The sequence below is a fragment of the Anguilla anguilla genome, chromosome 10 (assembly GCF_013347855.1).
Source record: "Anguilla anguilla isolate fAngAng1 chromosome 10, fAngAng1.pri, whole genome shotgun sequence".
Taxonomy (NCBI): Eukaryota; Metazoa; Chordata; class Actinopteri; order Anguilliformes; family Anguillidae; genus Anguilla; species Anguilla anguilla.
In genome coordinates this window covers 19,756,573-19,783,145 of record NC_049210.1, presented here as the reverse complement: position 1 = coordinate 19,783,145, position 26,573 = coordinate 19,756,573, and the positions used below count along the sequence as shown (strand labels likewise).

General features: G+C 45.1%; 1 protein-coding gene across 27 annotated transcripts in view; it reads left to right on the top strand.

Annotated features, from left to right (window-relative positions):
* The window catches only part of cacna1ba (calcium channel, voltage-dependent, N type, alpha 1B subunit, a), a 186,704-nt gene that overhangs the window by 123,824 nt on the left and 36,307 nt on the right, over positions 1-26,573 (top strand). For 6 of the 27 annotated variants that reach the window (XM_035378833.1, XM_035378850.1, XM_035378845.1 and 3 more), the window contains exons 20-37: positions 181-216; positions 2,553-3,356; positions 3,749-3,942; positions 4,857-4,983; positions 6,520-6,649; positions 7,022-7,081; positions 8,008-8,114; positions 10,101-10,112; positions 12,616-12,636; positions 15,772-15,868; positions 17,132-17,292; positions 17,883-18,020; positions 19,431-19,632; positions 21,158-21,322; positions 22,107-22,217; positions 24,837-24,920; positions 25,715-25,717; positions 26,035-26,151. In XM_035378833.1, coding sequence (XP_035234724.1) covers positions 181-216; positions 2,553-3,356; positions 3,749-3,942; positions 4,857-4,983; positions 6,520-6,649; positions 7,022-7,081; positions 8,008-8,114; positions 10,101-10,112; positions 12,616-12,636; positions 15,772-15,868; positions 17,132-17,292; positions 17,883-18,020; positions 19,431-19,632; positions 21,158-21,322; positions 22,107-22,217; positions 24,837-24,920; positions 25,715-25,717; positions 26,035-26,151 — 2,569 coding nt within the window. The remainder of the gene's footprint in view (positions 1-180; positions 217-2,552; positions 3,357-3,748; positions 3,943-4,856; positions 4,984-6,519; positions 6,650-7,021; positions 7,082-8,007; positions 8,115-10,100; positions 10,113-12,615; positions 12,637-15,771; positions 15,869-17,131; positions 17,293-17,882; positions 18,021-19,430; positions 19,633-21,157; positions 21,323-22,106; positions 22,218-24,836; positions 24,921-25,714; positions 25,718-26,034; positions 26,152-26,573) is intronic. The other 21 variants (XM_035378848.1, XM_035378847.1, XM_035378841.1 and 18 more) reach the window with 11 other exon arrangements.

Genomic DNA, 26,573 nt, shown 5'->3' with positions numbered 1-26,573 from the left:
AATTTATTTTGCTTTTTTGCTGTGGAGTTTGTTACCCCTGTGTGTCTCCTGTATTTCCTGTTGTCACCCAGTTCACCCTGTTTTCTGTCTCCTTCCTGTTTACTCTCCGTTTCTCTCTTTATCTGTCTTTCATGTGTCTGCCCTAACTGTGCTTTATGATCCTGTGCTGTATGTTTTTAGGGGTTTTGTCTACTCCCCTGCCCTTCACATCTTAAGGTACAGGTACCAAGCAGGCTACGTTTTCGTGGTGACTGTGTATTACCAACATTGTCATACATCCGTACATATACTGTTTGCGTACATGCATACATACACACGTACATGCATTATTATAATTATTGTCGTCATTGTATTTGATTTCTTGGAGCAAGGTGAGCTTAAGGTGTCCTCGAATATTTTCCAGCCCGACATTCCCTCATGCAAAAAGCAATTCTCGAAAGATCCCCCTCTTAATTTTCTAAAATTTAGTCGAATTATGACCTTTGACTTAATGCAGTTGTCCATTCCTGAGAGGCTTTTAAGTGGACCAATCACAGCTGGCTGAGGTCAGTTGAAGTTTCCTCCCACCACCCCCACCACGGGCTTCTCCTCTCCGTATGTCTGTCTGATGTCTGCCAACAGCGGTGTGTTGTCGGCCAACCATGACCGTACCCTGGGAAATAGCCTGGCTGCCAGAGGTGTGCGCAGAATGCACTGATCTAGAGGAGGGAGCCGACTCAGTCTCTCATAATCTGAGACTGAAGCCACTCACAGCCCTGCATACAACAGCTCTCCTTTTTATTAAAAAATGAAGTCTTCTTACTAAAGGCTTTTATTATCTTAATAAAGAAAGTATCTCTATCCCAATGCCAGTAATCCTAAAAATGAAATGAGACTCAAAATGCCAAAATCGAAATGTCATTTTTGGCTTAAGGAAAACATATGAACGCTATTGTTCACGGCGAAGGACAAGGAAATTATCGCAAAGAGGAGTCTTCGATGAAGACAATAACATGCATTTCTAAGGGCAATTCTACAAGTATTCAGCTGTAATACAGCCTGCGGAGCGAATAACAGACTCTGCTCTGCGCACCGATTAAATATCCGCCCTCTCCTGCCTCTAGGTGCTTTGGAACTGCCAGCACAGCTTAAAAGACGGAGCTGAAATTGTTTCCTGTGAAATCCCCTCACGATATGACTAGCAATGCGAGACTGAATCCCATAATGGGTTATACAGTGCCATGCTGTTAATCACAGAGCAGTTGAATCAAGAAGACCAAATGACTCCACTGTGAAAGACAATGATTGGTTGAAGACAGCGAGTCCCTGATGACTTGTGATGGCTCCAATCTTGGGATCTCTCCCATCGATAGCAATAGCCACGCCCTTGTGACTTCAGTACAGTTTCAGTGGCAAAATATACAGGAGCCATGCTGTGCTGGGCTATACTGTACAGCAATTCCTTGCCACCCTTCTCCCACTACCCACCCCATTCCCCTGTAAGCCCGTCATTTCCTAAATTTAGTGAGGTCCAAGATGAGATGCATACCCTCCTGGAAGGGGGCACCACTTTTCGTTTCTAAAGACACCTGCTCTTAAGACCGTCCTCACCGCCCTCATGAAAGTCTGACGCTGTTTCGGAGAAACATGGTTAAACCTTCACTGCCTTTACTGACAGCATGGTGTGGGGGTGCGGTTACACCGGGGATTGGGGAGGGTGGGGTGGACCAATCGACCCAGCTGTGGGGCGGATTGACGCAGGAATGCATGGGCCTCCGCCACAAACAGGCGTGGTGTGGCCTGGCAGTCTGAAGGTTTACCATGGTGAACTTTTGTATGGGCCCATCCATAAAGACCTTCTTTCCACATAGCCAATATGCTGTAGACAGCTATGTTTGTTTCATTGAATGTCCTCTGCAGATACTGCAGGTGAAGTTTGCCATTTACTGTAAGTGCGTAGACTGTCCGTTACAGAAAGCATGCACAATCTGCAGTTAATATTAACATTTTCTAAAAAATAATTTCATGGCACATTAACAGAGATTTCCATAGGATGTGATGTGAAAGGTGGTCTTAATATGGATGTAGGTGTTGTATTTTACTACAGTTTTCATCTGCCAAAGTTACAGTGACGTTCAAATATTTAAAGCAGAGAACTACAGTAGCATTGGAATTAGTCATCGGCTGTAACTTGTGCTGACATGGAATACGCCCCCCCCCGTTCCCCCTACCAACCCACTTCCTGTTCTGCCTCTGCCCTCCTCCTCTCTCCTACCTTCTTCCCCTGCTCTCTTCACTTCTCCTCCCCTCATCCACCATCACTGCTGCATCTCTCATCTCCTTCTTCCTTCCACTTCTGACCCCTCCTTCATCCTCCTTTCCTCTCCTTACCTTCACCTCATCTGTCCTCTATCATTCCCCTTCTTTCTTCCTCCCCCTTTCTGTAACCTCTTCCTGTCTCTTCTTTTCCCCGTCTTCCCTTGAACCTTCTGTCCTCCTCCTTCTTCACCTTCTTCTTCCTCTTTTGCTACCTTCCTCCCCTCTGCTCCCCCGTTCCTCCCCTCAACCTCCAGTAAAGAGCAGCAGAAGTCACTGAAGATGATGTCAGTGTGGGAGCAGCGAACCAGCCAGCTGCGGAGGCACAACCTGCTGGCGAGCAGCGAAGCTCTGTACAGCGAACTGGACCCCGAGGACCGGCTGCACCTGTCCTCCGCCCTGCGCCTCCGCCCCAACATGAAGACCCACCTGGACCGCCCCCTGGTGGTGGAGCCCTGCGACTCCAACGGGGACCGGTCCAGGCCCGCCGAGGGCGAGGGGGGCACCCCGGAGGAGGGCGACGGCTCGGGAGAGCCCCCGCCCCCGCCCGCCCACCCGCGCAAGCACCACCGCCACCGCGACAGGCACTCGGGCGAGGAGGGGGAGAACGGCGAGGGCCGCCACCACGTCCACCACAGCCGGAGCAAGGAGCACGACGGCTCGCGCGGGAAGGGCGACCGCAGCCGCAGCCGGGAGGGGGGCCGGCGGCACCACCACCAGAGCTCCGTGGACGAGGGAGGGGGAGGGGGAGGGGGCGGGGGCGGGAGCGGGGTCGAGAAGGAGCACCACGTTCACCGTCACCACAGCCACCGGCAGCCCAAGGAGGGCAACGGGGTGGTCAACAACGGGGCCAAGGGCGAGCGCCGGGTGCGGCACAAGGACGGCTCGCGCTCCGCAAACCGGGAGGGCGAGAGGGCGGCGGGGTGCACCAAAGGGGAGAACGGGAGCAACGGCGAACGCAGGAGGCACCGCCCCCGTGGCACCAAGCCCCAATCCGGCACAGAGGAGGAGCGACGCGAGAATGGAGAGAAAGCAGATGGGAGGGGCCACGTGCACCACAGGTAAGACCCCCCCCCCCAACTTTCAGCTCAGACAAACGCTCACTTTACTACAACACATCGGAGGACTAATCTGGGTGTTTTTTCTGTTGAACTGCGCTTTCCTTTCAGATGAGTTGCCAATTACTAAACAGATTCAAAACATGCCTCTCTCTCTGCACATCTCAAATTTATGTGTGTTTTAGTAATAACCATTAAATTGAGTAAAACGGTTTACAAATGAAGTGTGAAGAACAGTGCTGGTGAGAAGATCTAAAACATTACAGGAAATTAAAATGATGCAAGAATCCAGTGTTTCAGAACCGGGGCTTCTGCACCTTGGACGGTGCTGGGCCAGGGTTTCGGTTTCTGACGCTCACCGTGGTCCACGTCCCTTGGGGACGCCCCGTCGGCAGGCATACGGACACGGAGGGCGACCCGCAGGCCGTGACTCCCCTGCAGCCCCCCGGGGGTCAGCAGTGGCCCAAGCCGGAGGACTCGGACAACCAGAGGAACGTCAACCGGACCGGCCAGCTGGGCGTCAACACCAACACGGTCCACATCCCGGTCACCATCACTGCCCCGCCTGAGGACACCACCATGATCCCGAGTGAGCGCCACCGCTGTGGCTCTGCACACAGACCGCGTCGCCAGCTTCAGCGCTCTTAGCGTATTCTGTTCCATGCTTATAGGTCCTATAAATTAATTGGGTGATCGGCTCTGAATTCTTAACATTAAAGATACTGTGTGTCTACTGTTAATGCTGAAGCATTTCAGTTTGATCCATCATGTTAATATTCATGATAGAATATGCTAATGGAGGCTCTATCGGTGGGCTGTCTTTATGAACCATAGTATAGAACTGGAAATTCTTACAAACTGGGATTGAGAGTGAGGAAGCAATAAGGAAGGTACACAGGACTTGACTATCTGGTGACCATAGAAAATTATAGGTTCCAGTCAGTAACAGAACACTGTGTCATGTGCTAATTATGGATGAACAATGCCCCTTCATAAAATTGATTCAAGCAACTGAACATTCTTCAACAATAGCAGAGGCAGAGCTCTTAATATTAAGAACATGAAGCTGAACATCTGGTCAGGGTATAAAGAATGTGTGGTGCCAGTGAAGGACAGGCTTCAGCTTCCAGGAAATAGCCTTATACAGCATTGACTGGTGATGGATGAGTTGAGGCTTCATTAGTGGCTCACTGATTTTGACCAGCATTATGGCTGGATCAAATGAAACCCTTATAAATATGAATTCATTGTTCATGGTGTCTTCATTTGAAGAGTTCAGTAATCACCAGAATGATTTATTTGGTAGTCAGTGTTGAGTACAAATATTGACTAAATCCAGGTCCCCATAGTTTTGTTTTTTCCCCTCAGGAAAGCATATTGATTCATACAAGATGTAATTGACTAGGCGCAGGAGCTCAGAGCTTCCCAACCCCACCAGAGGGGTTCATTAAGTTTCATAGGCCTGTGGTATTAGCAGCCGTGCTAACGTTTTCCTCACTGCAGTGAACAACATTGACTGCGAGACGCTGCCCATGAACGAGGAGAAGAAGAACCTGGATGACCTGACCCAGAATGGACCCAGACCAATCCTGCCTTACAGCTCCATGTTTGTGTTTGGCCAAACAAATCCGTGAGTCTGCCTGGAGGGGGCGGGGCTTCAGGGTGGGACTGTGTTTACATCAAAGCACGAGAAGGATGAGGCTAGCTTATGTCTGACATTGTAGACTCAGAATTCAAAGGGAAGCGATCCAACTTTGCAGATAAGCCACACTGGTCCAAGGTACCAGACGATTCTGGGGCAAATATTGTTGAGTTTAGGCACTTAAGGGTCAGTTAAGGCAATAGCAACTGTATAATGGGCCAAAAGTGGTCCAAATGCGACCGGCCTCATGTAAGGTTTGAGCGGAATTTCAGTTTTGGACCAAAAGTGGCCCAACTGTCACCAGCCCCATTTAAGTTTAATCACAGCATTTGGATTCTGGGCCAAACGTGACCCAAGTGCTTATGACACCTGAGACATGGTCTCATTAAAGCTGGGTTGTGGCCGTGTTCTGTCAGGAAGATTCAGATGGGTCCTTTGCCATCATTCCCTGGTGTTATGTGGGTCAATTGAAGTGGTAAGTGTGGACCACCACTGGGCCATCACTCAGTTGCTATCTGGGGTGGCGCTGATGTCTGTGCACCCAGAGGAGACGTATATAGACTATTAATGAAAGATTTACACAAATAATACTGCATGTCTGACCTGTTAGAACCAGAGGTACGTCAGGTACTTGAAAAGTCAGAATTGATTTTAATCAAAAATAGCCACGGCAGATGGGTTCTGTAGCCTTAGATTTATTCCTGGCTTATCTCTTCTTACTGTTGTTGTACTTCAGGGGAGCTGACTCACCCTCTCATGACATTGGATAGAGACATCTTATAATATGTTAAAAGAAAAGGTGATGTGTTGGCGGCTTGGGGTTTCTACAAAATAAAATCACAGATGAAAGGGGGTAGATACCGTTAAAAAACAAAATCCAAGCCAAAATTACAATATATTGAGCACAGGTCCCTGCTGAGTATCTATGGGAAAGCTGGAAATGAGGACCGTGTGTTTCCTCAGGGACAGTAAGTGCTGCTGCCCTTATAATCCAAAGTAGCTTGAATGTTTCAACATTATTGTTTTTTTTTTTTTCTCCTCTGGGGTCTGTAAATCTTCACACAAACCCTCACGTCAGTAAACGGCAAACAAGCCATGGCTTCAGATCCGCTCAGACGGCGGTTTGCTCAGTGGCGCGCCTCATCTCTGGGAGCGGTGTTTAACGTGAGAGAGGCCCAGGTGACTCAGCTGTGCGGAGCTCAGAGCGCACCGGATCCAGGGTGTGAAAGCAGGGTAGCTCAGAGGGGAGCGTGTAGCAGAAACCGCAGGTTGGCACGGGTGACTCAGGTGCCAATCAGACCTATTGGCTGCGGTGACAGGGGCTTGTTTGTTAAAGCTGAGAGTTTTTACCTGGAAGGGAATTCACCTCCAGAGGCGCTGCTGCGTGCGCACTGTTCTGCTCACGGCGTATCCCCTGTGAGACTGTAGGGGTGGGGGGAGGGGGGGGGGAGGCGGGGCGGGGCGGGCCGTCGAACCGTAACGCCCGGGCCTCCTCAGAACCGTGCCTTGTCGTTCGGTCGCCAGGGTGAGGCGTCTCTGCCACTACATGGTGAGCCTGCGCTACTTCGAGATGTGCATCCTGGTGGTGATAGCCATGAGCAGCATCGCGCTGGCGGCCGAGGACCCCGTCCAGGCCAACGCCCCGCGCAACAACGTGAGTCGCACCCCCCCCCCCCCCCCCGCACACCCCCCTCTCACACCCCACTGTCTCACCCCACTCTCACTCCTGCGCTCACTTTCACAGAGAACGAATCGACTCCCCACACAACAACATGAGTCACGTCCGGCCCCATGGGTAGAGTGTGTGTGTGTGTGTGTGTGTGGAACAGGGGGGAGGCAGGCATGTCTGTTATGATCCCTTCTGCTCCCTCCTTTGGCTGTGCTTACAATAATTAATGTTGTTCTCCAAGTGGTTCTCACTAAGTGAGGGTCAAATTGACCATTTATGAAGCACGCTGCAGGCTGAGGGAAATTAAATTTCATCATTAACGGTTTCCGTTTCTTTTTCACACTGTATTATTTTCAGGTGCTCAAGTACTTGGATTATGTCTTCACGGGCGTTTTCACCTTTGAGATGGTGATTAAGGTAAAGCTTTGTCTTCTGCAAACTGAGCATATTTTCTTAAATTACTGCCAGATTAAGACCGGCTATTTTACCCACATTGTTGAGAGGTGCTGACTGCATTAGTATAACATTAATTTGATTGTCTTTGTAAGCTCCTGCAGGCATTCATAGCTCTGTGACCTTTTTTGTGTGAAAGTTACCATAGACGAAAGCACCTTAAAATTACAATATATTTAACAAATTCAGTGGGTTTATAATCATATTTTCCACAGCTGAATTTATTGAGCCTTTGACTTAAAACATTTCTTGAAACCAAGCTCTCGTGCTCATTACTGGCCTTCTCTGTCTCTCAGCTTCACAAAACTTCTCATGTAAAAAAAAAAAAGTGCTTTCATGCAATGATGCAACACTGGTTCACTTCCAATTCATTCTCCATGTATCATTCTCATCGTACCCGAAGAAGCAGGCCATTGCAACTGATAAATTGTGGAAAACAACCTGTACAATCTTGCATTGATCACATCGATCTGGCAACAGAAGTGAATGTGCTATTCAATAAAGCAATATCCGACCTTCCAAAATTAATTCAGCCACCACATTTTAACAAAATGACTTTCTCCTGGATTCAATAAAAAGTAATCTTACAAAATACTTTGGTGTAATATGGTGCTGGATTCATCTGGAAAAGTTTGTGAGTCTTCTTGTTGAATGGAACTTTCTGTTAAAGTGGATTGCGTATCTTGATTTGATCCTGGGAACTGTCCTTTTATGTGGTTTGGCTGTTTTGATAAAATTGCCTTGAAGTCCACAGCAAAATGTTCAGTGTTAAATAAACTCTTACAGAGTACAGATGTTCCCTATTGGACTCATATGTACTCTGTGAGAGTTGTATTAACACTGGGCACTTTACTGTGTAGTGAATACTGGCGCTCTCTTTTCTCCCTAAGATGGTGGACCTGGGCCTGCTGCTCCATCCTGGTGCCTACTTCAGAGACCTCTGGAATATTCTTGACTTTATCGTGGTCAGTGGAGCGCTGGTGGCGTTCGCCTTTTCGTAAGTGTTACTCTCCTTTTGACTTATTCCTCTCATTTTTCTTCTCACTCTACTTTGTTCTCTTAATAGTCTTCTACTTCTTTGTCTTGTTCCTTTTCTTTTTATGTATTTTAGTCAACGAACGTTGAGCAATATGACAAAGCAGACTCGAGAATAACCGTGATTTATGTTGGCAAGGAAGGCCGACTGTCAAACGGCCCCATAAAGGGTTAGTAGTGTGTCTGATAGAATGCGAATCCAGCGCTCGTAAGACGCTCTGTCTGCCGCTGTCAGATCTTCTCTCGTGTGTGCTGTTCTCCCAAAAGCAAAATGGAGAGTGAACACGAGCCAGTTTAGATCAGGGTGTTTGCTTTTTCGGCGTGACTTCACTTTGTTCTGTAATAATTGTGCGCCGTTTTTAGAGACTGAAATTGTAGACTTTGATCATTGGCAGAAATCCAAAGCAGAGTAATTCTGTGAAGATTTTCTGTGCATGTTATCTCTTTGATGCGCTGAAACTGAGCTGTATGGTCTCTGAGCTGTGTGGTCTCAGGGCTCTTTTCAGTAATGAAATCCAATATTAATGTTCCTTTTGGATTCAGAGAAAACATCGTATTTAGTGTTTATCAATAAGGAAAGTGCAACGTGTAATAAAGTGTTATACATGTGCTCATGAAAATTTGTATTGTGCGCGCTTACTTGGTCTGACATCCTTAAATCATTTTTATTACATATTGAAAGAAAAATGAAATCATTATGAAGTGTCTGTCTGCCTTCTGTAAGAAGTTTCAGCCTACCACCTAGAAAGAACTGCTGCTTGGTTTTTGTGTATATTTTCACTTCAGTGCACTGACAGAGGGAGGCTCTGTCAGGGAATTCTTGAAAGCTCACTTCTTGTTTTTTTATATGTGATATTTAGTGCAGTGTCTCTGAAAGAGTGTGTACTACTGAAAGCACAGAGCATGTGGCACTAACCTTACAGCTTATGAATAATTATTTTTCTGTGTGTGTGCATGTGTGTGCGTGTGTGTGTGTGTGTGTGCGCTTGTGTGTGATCGTGTGTGTTTGTGCACGCACTTGTGAGTGCACATGTGTATGTGCCCATTTCACTGAGATATTACTATTTGTGTGTGTGTGTGTGTATGTACATGTTTACATTTCAGCAGGCTTGTATGTGTGTATAGGAGGGCACTCTTGTGTGTTTGTCTGTCTATGTTTAAGGAGTACAATGATTACAGTAACAGCACAGAAGATGTTTCCCACGGTGTGTCACTCAAAACTTTTATTTTGAAACAGAAGGAGGGAAAAACAGAACAAACCATAAAAAACATTAGGAAAAAAAATGGAGCACCTGCCTGAACAAAAATATTCATATCTTCTGGTCAGGCAGCTATGCCAGTTACCACCATCACATACAGCAAAAAGGGGTAAAGAACAGTAAAAAGACAATGTTCAGGTAGTCACACAGAACAGAGTCAAAACAGGCATTTGGATACTTTGACAAAGCAGACACTGAGCTAGCTACCCTTCAGAATTAGTACACTGTTTTGTAGAACAATGTACCCAACTCCCGTCAGTCATACTCCGTCTTTTTCGTGCACCTGCAAGCTGGAATCATGGTCAGGTGCACTCAATGAGGAGCATGACTGACAAGAAGAGAGTGTGAATTATAACAACTTTCAAAGACAGATCCTTTCATTGCCTTACAATATGGATGTGCTTGCTTATTAGCGTGTGGGTACGCTTGTGTGTGTTTGTCCGTGCCTGTATATTTGCGTGCATATGTGTGTGTGTGTGTCTGTCCATCATTGTCGGTGTGTTTTCGTATATGCGGGTTTGTGTATATTCGTGTGTGTACGTGTGTGTATGTGTGTATGTACGTATGTGTGTGTGTGTGCGCGCAAGCAAACGTGCATATTTGTGTGTGCGCGCGTGTCTATAGGTTTGCACTTTCTGTTATTTATTCTAACTCTTCCTCTCCTTTCCTCGGCCTGGGACCGCTTACAGGAGCTTCATGGGGTAATGCTTTCCTGCTCTCTGTCCTTTTGCCTGCCTCTCTGTCTCTGTCTCTGTCTCAGCCTTTCTTTCCGCCTGTCTCTCACTCTCTCTGTCTCTCTCTGTCTCTCTCTCCCCCTGTGTGAGTCATCGGGGCCTATGCTCGGCCTATAGATCAGTAGTGCAGCATGCCGTGTGCCACGCAGTTCCATTCTCAGCTCTTCGTCTTCCGCTAACCGCCAGTCTGTTTGTCACTCCGTCGTCACCATACGCCAGTTTCGTCACCTCGCCTCCTCTTCACTGAGGGGGACATGTGTCTTTGTCCAGCGCTGGTTTACCATAAGATCACCAGGAGGGGCTTTTACACAAAGTCTCCTGCAGTCAAACTGCTCAGAAGGGAATGCACATTCCCCTCCTGGATTTTATCTGGTGTTGGATTTTTATCTGGATTTTTTCAGATGTTGGATTTTATCTGGATTTTATCTGAAGTATGTTGGTTTCAGCAAGCAGTGTCTGTTTGCGTGTATGCCCGATGAAACGGCATCGGTTTATATAAGCAGTGGTTATTTTCGCAGCAACAGTTTTCTCCACAGTCTTCACGGTTAACCTTCAAACTTTTCCTTGTTTAGATAGATAAAAACACTTGGAGTCGATTGCAGAACTATATCAGAACTGGAAGAGCCGCTTCTGATCTCATAGACTAGGAGCGGCTCTTTCAGCTGTTATCCAGTTCAGAGGACTAGTGGTTGAAACCTGAGGTTTGAACGCCTACTCCTGCAACACTGCAATCGAGCCTTTAGACTTTATCTTCTGATTCAAAACAATTAATGGTAATTTTTTACATGTGAACGTACCCCTTCAGATAAACTTATTTTATTCAGTTTCAAGATCACCTTTGAATTAAAAATGTTGTAGATTGTATTCAAAATGTGAATAATAATAATAATAATGTTTATTGTTCTTACTTCTGTTGGTGTTACTGGCACATAGTGTGCAAATGAGTTATCAGTATTTGGATGTTATTTCAGAAAGGAACAGAAATAATATGGTAGAAATGTTTAGCATTGCAAAGCTATGTTTGCTCAATGAATGTCCAAGAAAGGGTGTTTGCTTATTACAGCTGAACGAAGAGCAAAACAGAATTTGCACAGAAAACTGATGTAGCATCAGAGCTACAAAGCGCTTTCAGTCTCAATGTGTTGTATTGTAGCAGACTGACAGACACAGTGGACTCTTCTGTGGAGAAGAGAGAGTGTATCGTTCTCCATCGTTCTCCATCTTTCAGAGCCAGGTCCCCTGATTCAGTCCCATTGGACTGTGGTTTGTTCTTAACCTTGAGTAACCTTGAATATATCAGTACAGGTGACAGTTTTATTGTTACTTACACAACTTTCTTTTGTTTCCATGTTCCAGCAAACCTCTGGACTCATGATTCTGTGTAAGTGACAGAAAAGTACTTAAAACAATTTTAACACAAAATACACAGCTTATATAGATATGTAGAGTAATATAAAATATAATTTCATATTTGTTAGTCAAAGTTAAGATCAAACCGCAGTGGGGTGGGTTTGAATCCTTGGCGTGCTGTGTACCGAGGGGTCACATGCATTTATCTGTGCCCTGCTGGTCAGACCTGGTAGTTCATATGCATTGGCTGCAAGCTCCTCGCCAGACCTGGTCATATCAATGCATTGACCACGCCTTTCTGGTCATTCCAGGGGACGCTGATGCATTGGCTGCGTTCTGCCAGTCAAAACCAGTTGCTCTGATGCATTGACCACGCCCTGGCAGTTCAACGCGCCCAAGCGCTTAACTGCACATTTCCAGGCCCTGTCAGATGTGCAGTATGGCCTGTGGCCTGGGCAAGGGGAGGGCCTGAGGCGTGTGACGTCTATGCAGACGATCCCCGCCCTCCAGACCCCGCGGATTTCAGAGCTCGACCTTGAAAGTCACGCTGTTGAAGTGACTCCCATTCTTCTCAGTCGGAAAGCCTGTCTGTGGCTCCTGTCTGTGGTTTATAGACATGACATCAGACTCCTCCCTCTCTTGTCACTTGTCTGATAGCTGCCACAGAAATGATTTCCACTTCTGAGAGATCTGTCAGTGCAGAGCGCCCATCAAACCAACTGACATCAGAAATAGCATCTGGACTTCTCCCAGAAGCAGCCTTTTTCTGTTTCAGTTTTCCCATTGGTACTCTTCATAGACTTTAAAGCTTTTTCAGTCAAATATTAATTTTTGACCTGTCTGATACATCATAGTCATTGTTGCCATTCTCTGCACTTATTAATCATATTTCATTTGATTTGTCTCCTGTGTTGGAAATAGTAGTTTGTTGATGCGTATTCTTTATGCAGAATAGTGTAGGCTATTTTATAGTCCATGCAGAAATGTCAACATTATATAAAAGCGATATTCTTAATGTATTTTATGTAAAACTGTTTTGTTTTGCTTTATTTTGTGTATGTGAAGCAGCCGTAATGTCTTGTTTTTTTTTTGTTTTTTAATCATTGCTTTCCTTCATTAGATCGCAACAAAACGTCACAAGGTGGGGATCCCCCTCCTTTCTCTCTGTTCTCTCAGAGAAAACTTTATAACATCCCAAAACCCTACCCCAACTCCTCCCCCCAACCTCAACCCCTCTTAACCCCGCCCTTTCCTAGCCAGGGCAGAAGTTTTGTCTCTTGACCTTTCATTTGATCTGTCTTCTGTACCAGTCAGAAGCCACCAGAGTGTCACAGTCATTCTGAGAGCTTTCAATAGATGCCCTCCTCTTTCTGGATCCTGATTTCACTCAGTAAAACATCCTCACAAAACTGAGCCGATTCCCCAATTCACAATATTAACTTCCTGTTACAGACCCCAACAGAACCTCATTCATAAAGGAGAAGAAGAAACAGTGATGAGTTTAAAAAAAAAACATTAGCAACAAACTCTCATTCCTGGCCTCAAAGTTTGTTAGTCTCTTGTTCATCTCGGCTTCTCCAAAGAGGCAGAGAGCAGCTAATCACATCAAATTAAAACAAATGAATTCAAAACATTTTCAAGGATACAATAGGGTGCTGAAACATCCAAAGCTCTTTAAAGAAATGCCCTAGTTAACCTATAACCACAGCGGAACAATCCAGAGCTGATGGTGAAATCACTGTTTTGATTTTTCTTGAAGAGAACAAACAAAAAACACTCCTTGATAAGTCTTAAGCTATGCTTTTTATCTGTTTAGAATGAGAACTTTTCAGATTTCCCAGATCCCTCTCAGCTTCTGAGGGAACACGCCCGGACAGTTTTAACGGAGGCCCTTGTCTCTTCCCATGCCCTCCTCAGGCTAATCAAGGGCCTTCTTGCGAAAGCTGTCAGAATTTCTGCCCATTGTGTATTTCCTCAGTATTAACCACAGGTCCTACTGAGCTGTGACAGCATGCCAGACTAACGTGTACCGGAGCATGAGACATGCATGCCTGTGCGTCCGTGTACAGCCGGCCCTGCCATCCAGAGAAGGGCCGGGGGGCGGGCCGGATGGGGGGGGAAGTAACCATGGCGTGATAATATGTAGCCTCGCTGGTCAGCACAGGTGCACTGCAGTCAAGGAAATGACATAAACGGCTCCAAATGGTGTGATTCAGCCCTTCCCTTTGGGGGTGCTGTCCCACTTCTAACCCTCAGTGGCATATTTAAGCAAGTACACCTTTTACAATACGCAAAGCATTTCAACTCTTCATTTTATGTTTTCTATATAATTTTTCCTTCTAATTACTTCTTAGGTAAACTTATGTTGCAAGTATTTTTAAAACAGTGCTCTCTCAAAACAGATGTGTTAAAAACAACACATAATGTCTCATAGAAATGTCACATACAAATGTCATCCTTAGAATCAATGGGATATGTAGTCTTGCAGTTGAGATTCAGTACCTACCTCATGAGTGTGGCGGTAGTTGTAAGAAATCCATTTGGGAATCAAACCTGTCTTGATTGCCAAATTTTCATTGGGAAATATTTGAAGGGTACAACTCCTCCCATACAGGCAGCCAACTATGATTTTCTCTGACTGACATTGCCGTTGAATTCAGAACACAGTTCCACTCTCACATTCGCAATCCTGTCAATAACTGTCAGTATGACAGCAGGGCTTGCCAAACGCAAGGCCGGCCCTTTAATAATCAAATCATGTCAAATCAAATCTTGCTTTTTTAGGTTTCTTGGCCCTGTCCTCACTTTGACTCTGTACGTCCATAAAAAATAATATTCAGGATAATACCAATTCATAAGACTTAGTTTAGAGTGCTGCTGATCTGGCAGGGTCTTACATATGCTGAGATAGGTTTCAATAGATGTGACCCTGAAATAGCATTGGAGAGGATCTTCTTTTTGGGGGTATTTTTAGTCGTCTGTAAGAAGCTAGCATTTATGAAAATGCTCAGGAAATACGGGATTTTAAGATTTTTATTTCATCTGCTCATTGCACAGAATCAAAATCAGACCATTTCCTGTTTACTCTAATTTCGGCATCAGCCAAAGCACACCCTGACATGCATTGTATTTTCTGTTTCAGCGTCTCCCAGTTCCACCCCAGCTTTGTCACTTATTATCAAGGATCTGTTTCCGAGAACAGCAGTGGTTCCTAAAAAGAAACTCTAAACTGTGCATAAGAGTTTCTTTTTTGAGCTTCTATTGATTATCGCATGTTATTCTACAGAAACCGGGTGCACTGTATTGTTCTTTTTCCTTACCTATGCATGGATTAGAAAAAACAGAAAAAAGCCTTTTGTTTCTGTAGAATAACCCAATAAATTTATTGTGCATGTGCTAAACTGTGGAAATATTCTCAGCTAGCTCATGTAAATCACAATTACATGACCCACACAATGGAATGTTCTGAAGTGGCATGTGCTGTTGTGAGATTACTAATCAATTTACAGCCTGGAGTGGGGGGTGGGGGTTTCTGTTATGGTGTTGGACTTTTGGGAAATGCAGTTTCAAATGCAATATTAATTTAAGTGTAAGTTAACCTGTCAAGGGATTGTACTCTAGAAATCCTTTGTGTGTGGACTTCTTCTTGCCAATGGATTTAAGGGTCAGGTTAAATGGTGCTTGAAACGCTTAATGTATACAAATAGCTTAGACTTCCCAATTGCTTGAAGCTTACATTAAAATTACATTTAAGTTATGGCCACAATCAATCTGGTTTAGGGTTTGTTTAGCAAAGCCAGCGTGTTTTAGCACGAGTCCTGTTCGTCCTGCTTAATAAAATAGTTTTTACCGTTCCACTAATGTCTCTCCCCTAATGAAAATAATGAAACTCAACCTGCAGCTGGTCTAAGAACTTAAATCTGTGTGGAAAAACTTGGCTAAAGGAAATGCCCAGCTGTTCACGCATCATCCCCTACAGGGACAGGTTTCAGACATTTTAAATAATTTTCAAAAATTGGATGTAAATTCCAGTAAAATCACTTGCCCCCAGTTCACTTTGCCCAAGGTTTCTGTATCAATAAATATGTTATGCTTCATGGCTATGATTTTTCAGAGAATCATTGTAAGTCCTTTGAACATTACACAGCTTTAATTTTCAGTAGTCCCACTTTGGCTAAGTAAATCATACTGATGCAGGCAGTTCCTCTACAGTGAATAAATCATGTATGTGTATATGTGTTTGTGTGGGAATTAACCCTTTTTCTGATCTATGCAGAGGGACCAAAGGCAAGGACATCAGCACCATAAAGTCCCTGAGAGTACTGCGTGTGCTGCGGCCTCTTAAAACCATAAAGCGTCTGCCCAAACTGAAGGTACGTCACCTCACCTGTCTGTGCAAGCTAAAGGTATGTCACCTCACCTGTCTGTCCAAGCTCAAGGTAGGCCACCTCAGCTCTGTCTGCCCAAACCTAAGGTATGGTCACCTCTCTCTGCCAAAACATTAGATATGGACACCTCTCTCTGTCCAAACTTAAGGTACGTCACCTCTCCTTTGTCTGCCAAAACTTTAGGTACGGTCACCTCTCTCTGCCAAAACTTTTGGTATGGTGACATTTTTTGCCAAAACATTAGGTATGGTTATCTCTCTTTGCCCAAAACGAAGGTATGTAACCTCACCTCTATCTGCCAAAGCCTGTGATATGGTCACCTTTCTCTGCCAAAACATCAGATATGGTCACCTCTCTCTGCCCAAACATAAGGTATGTAACCTTACCTCTGTCTGCCAAAACTTCAGGTACGGTCACCTCTCTTTGCCCAAACTGAAGGTATGTTACCTTACCTCTATCTGCCAAAACCTGTGGTATGGTCACCTTTCTCTGCCAAAACATCAGATATGGTCAGCTCTCTCTGCCCAAACTTAAGGTATGTCACCTCACCTCTGTCTGCCAAAACTTCAGGTATGGTCACTTCTCTCTGCCAAAACTTAAGGTGTGCCTCCTTCGTCTGCTAAAACTTCAGGTATGACCACCTTTCTCTGCCCAAACTTCAGGTACAGTCGCTTGACAAAACTAAAGGTATGATCAATACTTTCTGCCACAACTTAAGGCAAAGTAAGCTGAACTCTTTCCAAATATGGCCCCCTCTCTCAGGCAAAACAGATATGTCTCCTCTCTCTGGGAAAACATTAGATACTGTCAATTCTCTTTTAAGCATGGCCACCTCTCTGTGCCAAAACCTTAAATGCAGTTGCCTCCTCTCTGTGTCCAATATTAAAGCACTGTGAACACTTTTGGCCTTAAATAAAGGTGTGGTCAACTCACCTCAAGTACTGTCATATCTCTCTTCCCAAACTCAAGGTACAATCACTTCACTCCGCCCAAACTTGAAGCACTATAATCACTCTGTTTCTAGACTGACATTATGGTCATGCTTCAGCTCTAGCCATCTTGAGCACATAATTTAGTGACATGGCACAGTGCTGATGAAGACTATGGTGTGATTTAAAAAAATACAGATTAAAACAGGTATGTGGTATTGCAGAAAAAAGTGCATTTATTTCTATGTGACAATAATAATCCATTGTTGTGTTTTTAACGCGAATGTCTCTATGTGTGTATATCTGTGTGTGTCCTCAGGCTGTGTTTGACTGTGTGGTGAACTCCCTGAAGAACGTGCTCAACATCCTCATTGTCTACATCCTCTTCATGTTCATCTTCGCCGTCATCGCTGTGCAGCTTTTCAAGGGCAAGTTCTTCTACTGCACCGATGAGTCCAAGGGGCTAGAGAAGGACTGCAGGTATAGTCAACCACTTGCCCTTAGCCTGGCTGTACAGTACAGATAACCTGTGGAGGTCTGTGCCCCCCAGCTGTACAGATCTGGCCCCTGATTGCGCAGATCAGAATTTAGCTACACGTGCCACACTCTCGCTGCGCTGATGAGACCTCCCCTGCGCAGATCAGACTCCAGCTGCGCAAACTAGACCCTGGCTTTCGCCAACTAACGCATTTAGCTTCTGCAGATCAGTCCCCGATGTCATTCACGGTCTGCTGCCCTGTATGGCTGACAGCTGTTTTATCTGTCTGTTTGTATGCACATCTTTCCATTGATATTTATGTGACTATGCTTTAATGTCATTAGCGTCTACTTATGAAGGCGTTTAGTTTGCGCTGGAAGATAAATGCTGTCATTTGTAATGGCGTATTGCAAAGTAAACGCTATATTTCTGAGAACAGAAATATTATTGCCGAAGGATTTAACCCATACATGCTGCGGTGTAGGTTTACTTCCCAAATTGAGGAAGCATGCTGTAGCCCACACATGAATACACTTTCTCTTTTCTTCTTGTCCCCTTCTTCTTTCTCCTTCCATCCTTTCTTCTTGTTCAGGGGTCAGTTCCTGGACTACGATACAGATGAGGTGACCGCCCAGCCGCGCGAGTGGAAGAAATATGAGTTTCACTACGACAACGTACTTTGGGCCTTCCTCACCCTCTTCACTGTGTCCACCGGGGAGGGCTGGCCCACGTAAGTGCGTGTGTGTGTGTGCGAGCGTGCGTGTGCACAAGTGTGTGTGCATATGGACAGGGGAAGAGTACAAAAGGCTGCCAGGCACAATTAAAATAAAGTTATGAAAGTTTTTTATAGTCCCATATGTGAATTTTTTTTGCAAGGACAGGACAATGTCAAAACTGATCTCAGTTTATTAACCTGTTTTGTCCTCACTGTCTTCTCTGTCTGCCATTTTTAAATGCCACTTTGGGAAATTATATAGTCTGTAAAAAATGAGATTAGATAAGAACACTAAAATCAAAAAATTCAGCACTGGATGTGGTCAAGCTGTGTTACGATGAATCTTTTTATTTTATTGATCTTCTCAGTTTTAAGCGTAAAGCAAGGGACGGACCTGTCGAATGTCCGCACCGTTGCCGTGGTGAGATGCAGTCATTAGACGTGGCCATTGCTGAGCACCCCCCATCGTTGTGATCCTTGCCCTTCCCCCATGTGACCTGTGCTTCCTTTTATTCTGCTTCCTCTGATCCCCGGCCATTACCGTCAGTCTGTTTGAAGCGCCATCTCTCTGAAGTTCCTTTTGAGTTCCTCCTTGATATTTAATAACAGAATAAACTGAGGCTCCACATATCGGAATATGGACGTTGTGGTTTAGTGTGTCTTTATGAGCAGCAGGGTGTGGAGGTGCATTTCTGAGATTTCCAAGAGAGCGTGCAATGCTGACCTCTAATTGGCTTTGATATATATCTTATTTCAGCTGAGTACCCAGGCTTATCATGTCAGCATACCAGAGAGAGAGGGCAATTTCCCTGCAGTCCATAATTCTTCATGTCTCCCGTTAGCCGTCTCTCCATCCTCAAAAATATCATTAAATTAAGTACGGCATTAAATAATTCAGTGGTACGTGATATGTAAAAATGATGGGGTGGTATCTCCTTTAGTTATGGCCTGAGTCAGTCCAATATATTCTTCAGAACCTGGGTAAATGCTGCTGTGCTGAGAGTCGTAATACTGTATTTTGGGGTTGACTGTGACGAGCCCTACCTAAACAAAAATATTGGTATGATCCTCTGGTTGTAAATGACGAGCGTTTACCTACCTGTTTCCTGTCCACTATTGTTGGACTGAGGATTGTTGTCTGTATTTCAGATGAGATATTTAATTGAGGCTCTGAGTCACTGTCATTAAAATCACATAGCTCTTTCAATCATATCATTGACTCAGCCCCTTTCATTGGTGGAGTATTAATCTGCTCCTGTGCACTTGCACTGATGTGCAGTGAGTTTCTGGTGAAAAATGGCTGCCATATTCCCGATGGGTGCTACCTATTGGTGGCTGTGGAGATGAGGCTTCTCCCCTTCACAGTAAAATGCTTTGAAATGAAAGAATATATATCAAGTGTCTGTCCGATTCCCTGCCCCCCAGGGTCCTGAAGCATTCTGTGGATGCGACCTTCGAGGACCAGGGACCCAGCCCTGGGTTCCGCATCGAGATGTCCATCTTCTACGTGGTCTACTTCGTCGTCTTCCCCTTCTTCTTCGTCAATATCTTCGTGGCCCTCATCATCATTACTTTCCAGGAGCAGGGTGACAAGGCTTTGTCTGAATGCAGCCTGGAGAAGAATGAGGTGTGGTGCAGATGTCCTTATCTTTTCTATCTACCAGAATATGTTCTTCTTTTCAGATAATCTATGCACTTCCAGTCAGCTGACCTGCACGTTTCCTGTCAGGTCATCTGTATACTTCCTGTCAGTTGAGCCATGCACATCCTTTTTTTGTGTTCAGTACACTTCTTTTCTGATGATTTGCACACTTCCCGTCTGCCGGAGCTAAGCACTTCCTATCAGATGATCAATTTCCTCATGATCAGTCAGTCTTCCAGTTCAAATGCATTTAGTATGGCATTAAGATGTATATCCAGTCGAAAACATGTTATTTCCTTTCCTTATTTATAGATTGAATTTAGTCAAAAAATTATAACCATGAGGCAATGCAGTTCCCTCGTATGCTGACTGCTCCAGAGCGGACTTAGAGATGCACACTAAAGCTGCTCTGGTAGACTGCACAGACTGCAGCTCACTGAACTGCACAGGTGTCCAGATGCGCAGACAGCGCCAGCGAGCTGCGCCTCTGTTTCCATGGCCGCCGTTGTTCCGAGTGCTCCCAGGCAAGCAGCTGGGACAGACAGACAGACAGACAGACAAATGCAGGATCTGTTCTCATCTCTGTCTGCCTCTCTCCTGCTCTCTCCGGCGGAAACGGGCTCAGTGAGCTATGCCGGGCCTGCTTTCCAGGGGGACACCATTATGCAGAGCCTAGTGAGCCCCGTGGAAAATAAATCTTCTCCCTCCATATGCTAACCCAACGCAGCCTGCCAACTGGTGAGAGAACAGAGCCGCAGGGGGAGTAATCAATCTCCCACAGTCCATTTAGGCGGTTCCCTTCAGATGGATTCATTAAGATGTCATCAGCTTGGAACCTGGGTGTGGGGTGGTGATTTCAGGGGTCTTGTGGGTCGGAGAGCGACCTTCGAGGTACAAAGGTATTCATATTCATTGTCATTGTCCTTTTTAATTTCGTTGCTGTTTTTTTGTGGCCATTAAACATCGAAGCCTTGGTATATTGTCGTGGTGGAAAAATATGAAGTATGTTCGGAGTACTACTGATTACTCCCACACAAGTTGAGGTGTGAATGGTTGACATTCTCAGCGAAGGTCGTCTTACTGTTCTTTTTTGGAGGACTTCCAGCATTTCTGCTCATAGTTATGAACCTGTGAGCAAGCGGGAACTGCTGTCTGCATTAAAATTCGGTAAAATCAACTTACAAAGATGAAGATCTAAGAGAATTTTTTTTTCAACATTTGAGGAAGTACTTTTCACAGTAGAAAGGAAAGTCTCCCTTGGTTGTTGAAGATCAGCTAACCATTGTCAACCACCAGATGAAGATGGCAACAATGGTGTAGAAGATGACTGGTGGCGATGGTAGCTAGCGGGCATGACGAGGGTGGTGATTTTTATTTGAAAAGCTGATGATCGTGTTCATTGATTAATAATGGTTATGATGATGATAATATTGTTTGTGATGAAACACACGCACAACGGCTGAGCTAGCTGCAGCACATCATAAAATGCATGGCTTTGTGTTATCTGCAGAGAGCGTGCATCGACTTCGCCATCAACGCCAAGCCCCTGACCCGCTACATGCCCAAGAACACGCAGTCCTTCCAGTACCGCATGTGGAAGTTTGTGGTGTCTCCGCCCTTTGAGTACTCCATCTTGACCATGATTGCCCTCAACACCGTGGTGCTGATGATGAAGGTTGGTGGTCTCACAGCGCAGAATGGGTGTAGAGGGGGAGGCGGGGCTAGTTACATCACTAAACTTAGACAGAGTCACCTCACGTAACTTTGGATGGTTCTTGCAGCAGGTGTGACGTATGTACCTGAAACACACTGTTATACAAACTGAAACAGCAGCTTGTGACCGGAGTATGTTCTGGACTCTCTGAGGTCGAATTGCCAGACCGCTGGCCCTCAGCGTTCATGTTCCCTCCTGTTATTGTTTCAAATGCAGCTTCCAAATATGAGGAATCGCCTCGTTAAATATTACACAGGTGATGAGGATGAGTTTTCTATGGGAAAAGTCCACTTATTTTTCAGCAATCCGGCACTTCCCCAGCCATCACATATAAAATAACACCAGACTCAATTTCAGAGCGATGCTTAGCATGCTTTACTGACCCTCCTTACTTTGATACAGCTCTTAATGGAGAAAGCTCCTTGGTTGCATGGGACACTTTATACAATTACAAAAGCAGAGAAGAGTTATGTGTGTGTGAGTGTGTGTGTGTGTGTGTGTGCGTGTGTACACATGCCTCAGGTAGTGTACAGTATCTGCTGTACTGAAATGCTGTGAGGTGACACACACCAAATCTTCTGAGTTCAAATTCCTGAGTTTCAGAAGAGCTTATCCAAATAGCTTAAATTCACCCCCACCCCCAGGTCTTGAGGAGTTTATGAGCTTGTCCAATCAGCACTGATTTCCTCCAGGACAATGATGTTTCTGTGAGGCTGCATCCAATCAGCTGTCATTCTCTCCCCAGTTTCATGGAGCCCCACCATTCTACGAAGCCATGCTGAAGTACCTGAACATCGTCTTCACTGCCCTCTTCTCTCTGGAGTGTGTGCTCAAGATCATCGCTTTTGGTCCGCTTGTGAGTCTCATGTTCTTACGGTTTTCTAAGATTTCAGTTATTGAGTATAAAGTATTAGGCTGCTGTGACAGAGTGGTTGCAATGTGCAGTTTCTGGGGCATGCCTTTACCAGCGGGAATATTACCGGTTTTCTAGAACTTTCACATGCTACAAACTGGCTACCTAGCAATGTATTTGATGGGAAGATTGTCTGGATGATTGTCTATTGGTTTCCTGTCCAAGCTTGTAATGTGCTGTGATGTGTCAGCGTGTGTGAGATTGCGCTTGGGAGCCCAGTTTATGGGGTTTGACTGGGCATAGATACCTGCCACAGACTGATTGCCCACACATGCTCCCCCATATCCTTGCAAAGCTTATTCAAAATCACATTTATTTTTCCTGTTTTCCCTGAGGTCAGGAGTGATGGAACTTTAAGCCATAAAACCTATGGTCTCATCATATTTTGCTCAGTGGTTGTAACACAGTGGTTAGCACTGTTGCCTCAGGAAGAAGGTTCTGGGTCTGAGTCCTGGCTGGCCGGATTCTCTTGGCGTGGAGTTTGCATGTTGTCTCCATGTTTGAGTACTTTGGTTTCCTTCCACAATCCAAAGGCTTGTAGACTCCAGGGCTCACTTGAAATCTCTGAGTGACTACCATGGTCAAGTAAAGGTTAAACAAAAAGATATAAATAAAATAGGTAATCTCCACGCCTGAAACCTGCATATTTGAGCAATGGTTGTATATTGTCCGCCTTCAGGCAGAGAAAGAATCTCTGTATTAATATTTTCACAACTTCTGGGAGCTGTCCAGTGTCCATCATGAAAATGCAATATATGGTATACTATATACCACTATAAAGACTTGATTTATAAAGCTGTATGATTTATGACTATTTTGCACGGTGGCTGGACAAACTGGGGTTTTGCCACCACGTTGTCCTGGGACTTCTCCAACCCATGTCTGTGTTTGTCTCCAACCTCTCTTGCCTACACCTGATGCAGTACACATTGTTCTGGCCATGTTTTTGTTTTTGCACTTTGAAACAATGAACCATGAACTGCAACAATTATCAGCTGAAAACAATGTGTGAACAATTTGCGAGGTGAATATTGTATCGCTGATGACATTTGTTTTGCAAAGAAGGATTAACCAGAATGGATGTACAAAGTTCTCTCTGCACCAGTTAAAAATGCACTGTGCTATAGTTGATTTCACAATTAACATTTTTTAGGTGTACAGTGACACATCATATCATAGAGTCACATGATACTATATACTCTCTACAGATGATAAATAAACAAACAATAGGAATTCAATTTCTCTGAGCTCAGCAAAATAGTAAAAATGCTTTATTTGAAGCTTATAAAATTGAATAAAGTTTTATTTGGCAAATATTACAATCCCAGTTAACATTAGTAACAGTTTAAGCATTTAACAAAATGGGGCAAACTTTTCCTTTAAGAATAATTTCTGTAGCCGCTCAGCTGAGTGTGACACCCTGCGGCTGGAATTGTTTGTGGCGTAGCACACGGCGTACAGTTTCCAGTGTTCAGAGCTCCCAGCAGACTCTCAGGGATCTACCCGGGGTTCCCCGATCACGGTGTTTTTCCGAAGGTCCTCAGTGGGATTTGGGTGAGGAGGCTGTGCCTCCTTCTGCCTGAACCACACCCGCCTTCATGCTGCCAAGCCCAGTGACGAATAGCATCGTCCCGTTATCCACCGCCTGCCTTAATCTCAGGGAGAAGCTCGCCTCCCAGCTGCGACCAGTGAGCCTGTGAGCGGCAGAGATGGATGTGGCGGCCATGTGGAGCTGCAGACAGAGACTGCACAGTGTGCAGACACACATGCACTGGCATGCACGCACGCACAAGCACACACACACTTGCGCACACACGCATGCATACTGTACTACGTGCACATCCATGCATAGACACACACATACACACACGTGCATGCGTGCACACACTCACGCACACGCTACACACCACACAGCACACACACACACACAAACTCACGTGCGTACTCACACGTACTGTGCAGACACTCACATACAATTTCATACATATAGAGTATGTGTGTACATATATATGTATGTATATATATATATATATATATATATATATACACACACACACACACGCACACGCACAGACCATCTGCCCCCAGAAAGGAGCATTTCATCATCTCTTCCTCCGCTCCCCCCTTCCTTTAATTTATACAAGTTTTATTCTCATTTGTAACAATGGGCTTGCCCCATGCAGCAGCTTCCCTGACCTTTTAATCACTTACTGGGAAAGCGACCGCTCTTCTGCTGCTTGTTGGATGCTGTCATTAAACAAATGGCCAGGGACAGTGGAGCGGGGTGCTGTAATTACTGTATGGCTTGACAGATTGTCCTGGCTAGGAGAGCATTCACCCCCATCACCCCCCCCCCTACCCCCACCCCCACACCCCTCCCTCCGCTCCTGTTGCAAGTCTCAGAGAAGATTTGTCAGCTCTGCGCATGCATTAGGAGACTTCCACAAACCAGCTGGATCATTCTTCTGAAAAATACTACATCTATATATTTTTTAGTGATAAACAGGCAGGTTGAGCACTAAGACTCTTTTCCATACGTTTTTTTCCTTTTATTCTTCTCAGAATTACCTGAAGGACGCCTGGAACTGGTTTGACTTTGTGACCGTGCTGGGAAGCATAACCGACATCTTGGTCACTGAGATTAACGTGAGCACCGCGTCATTTCGCTAGCATGTTCATTAAGTGCGACACATGGCAAATGCTTTCTGAGACTGACGCCATTTAGCTGGGTGCCAGTATGCTGATGTCATCATAAAGGCTCCTCACAAGTGTGATGACCAGGGGCAGTCTGTGGTTGACTAAAAGGAGGAGGGAGGGTGGATGTGATTGCTGGGGTTACCAGGAAGTTACCAGGAAGTCAAGGATACAGGAAGACAAAGTATCAGGGCCTAGAATCACTGCTCCATTATTATCCTTCCACTTCTAATCAGTTCAAGGATGGAGCTAGTCTGCATGTTCTATGCAAATGACCAATGGGCATTATTTCAGATATGATATGTCAACTGAATATTGCTGTAGTACAGAGCAGGATTAGGAAATTCTACCTTCCCAGGTTAGGTCACACATCACAAACACCTATGCTGGACTCATTATGGCTGTTACTTGTCCATGTGCTACAGTCTCTGTTGACATTTGGACTGTTGTTTCAGTGTCTTACTGTATGTATGTTTCAGGTTGTAACTGTTTAAAGTGTATGCATCTGTCTCTCTTGGGGTTTCTCTGCTACATGTGATTGCTCTTGTTTTCCTCTCGTTCTCCATCTTTCTCTCTCGCATTCTCTCTCTCCCTCTCCTTGTCTTCCATTCTTCCTCCCTCCTTCTCCTTTTCTTGTTACATATCTCTCTGTCTCTCTCCCTTCTTCTCTTTCTGTCTCTCCTTTTTTAATGTCCACACTCACTCTTGGCTGGTGCCTGTCCTTGCCTAAACGACTGCCCTTGCAGACGGTAAGTCAAACTCCTTCTCTGCTGCCCCCTGAAATTTGACGCTTCCACAGAGTAGAGTTTTTGTTATAAAATCTTAAGTAGTTCTCACCTCCTGGGGGTAACAGAGCCCACCTGATCCACTGTGCTGTAGTTGGATCAGAAACTTAAATTAATGCAGCAGAGCATCGCCATACTTTGCATGACTGAAAAAAAAAAAACTCACTGCTTTTAAAATCCTGGAGCCTAATTGGTGGGTTTCATTTTCTTGGCGTGATCATGTGATCTGCATCCCGCAATTGCCTGACGGTGAGTGATGTGTCACTTTCGGCAACCCGCAGAACAAACTGATCAATCTGAGTTTCCTGAGGCTGTTCCGGGCCGCGCGTCTCATCAAGCTGCTGCGGCAAGGCTACACCATCCGCATCCTGCTCTGGACCTTCGTCCAGTCCTTCAAGGTGAGACGCTAGCACCTGGCTCCGTCCCCCCGCCCCCCCCACACACCTTCTCACCCAGCAAGCACAGCCCCTTCTCCCTTCACTAGGAGATGCAAGCAAAGACTGGAGTGAAGACAGACGGACTGACGAGTAATGTGAACTGAAACCAAACCAGAGCTGACACGCTTATCATAAAAATGAAAAATGATGATGATGATGTTGATGATGATGATGATGATTATTATCATCATCATCATCATCATCATCATTATTAGTAGTACTACTACTACTAGTAGTATTGTTGTAGTAGTAATATTAAGTAGAAATAATATTAGTTGATTGTTCATCAAAAGATTTATTTAACGAAAAAGTCATAATTTCAGCTTTAATGAATGAAAATGCCATCGTGGCGGTGTCTACATAGACTAGAGAAACGAGCTGAA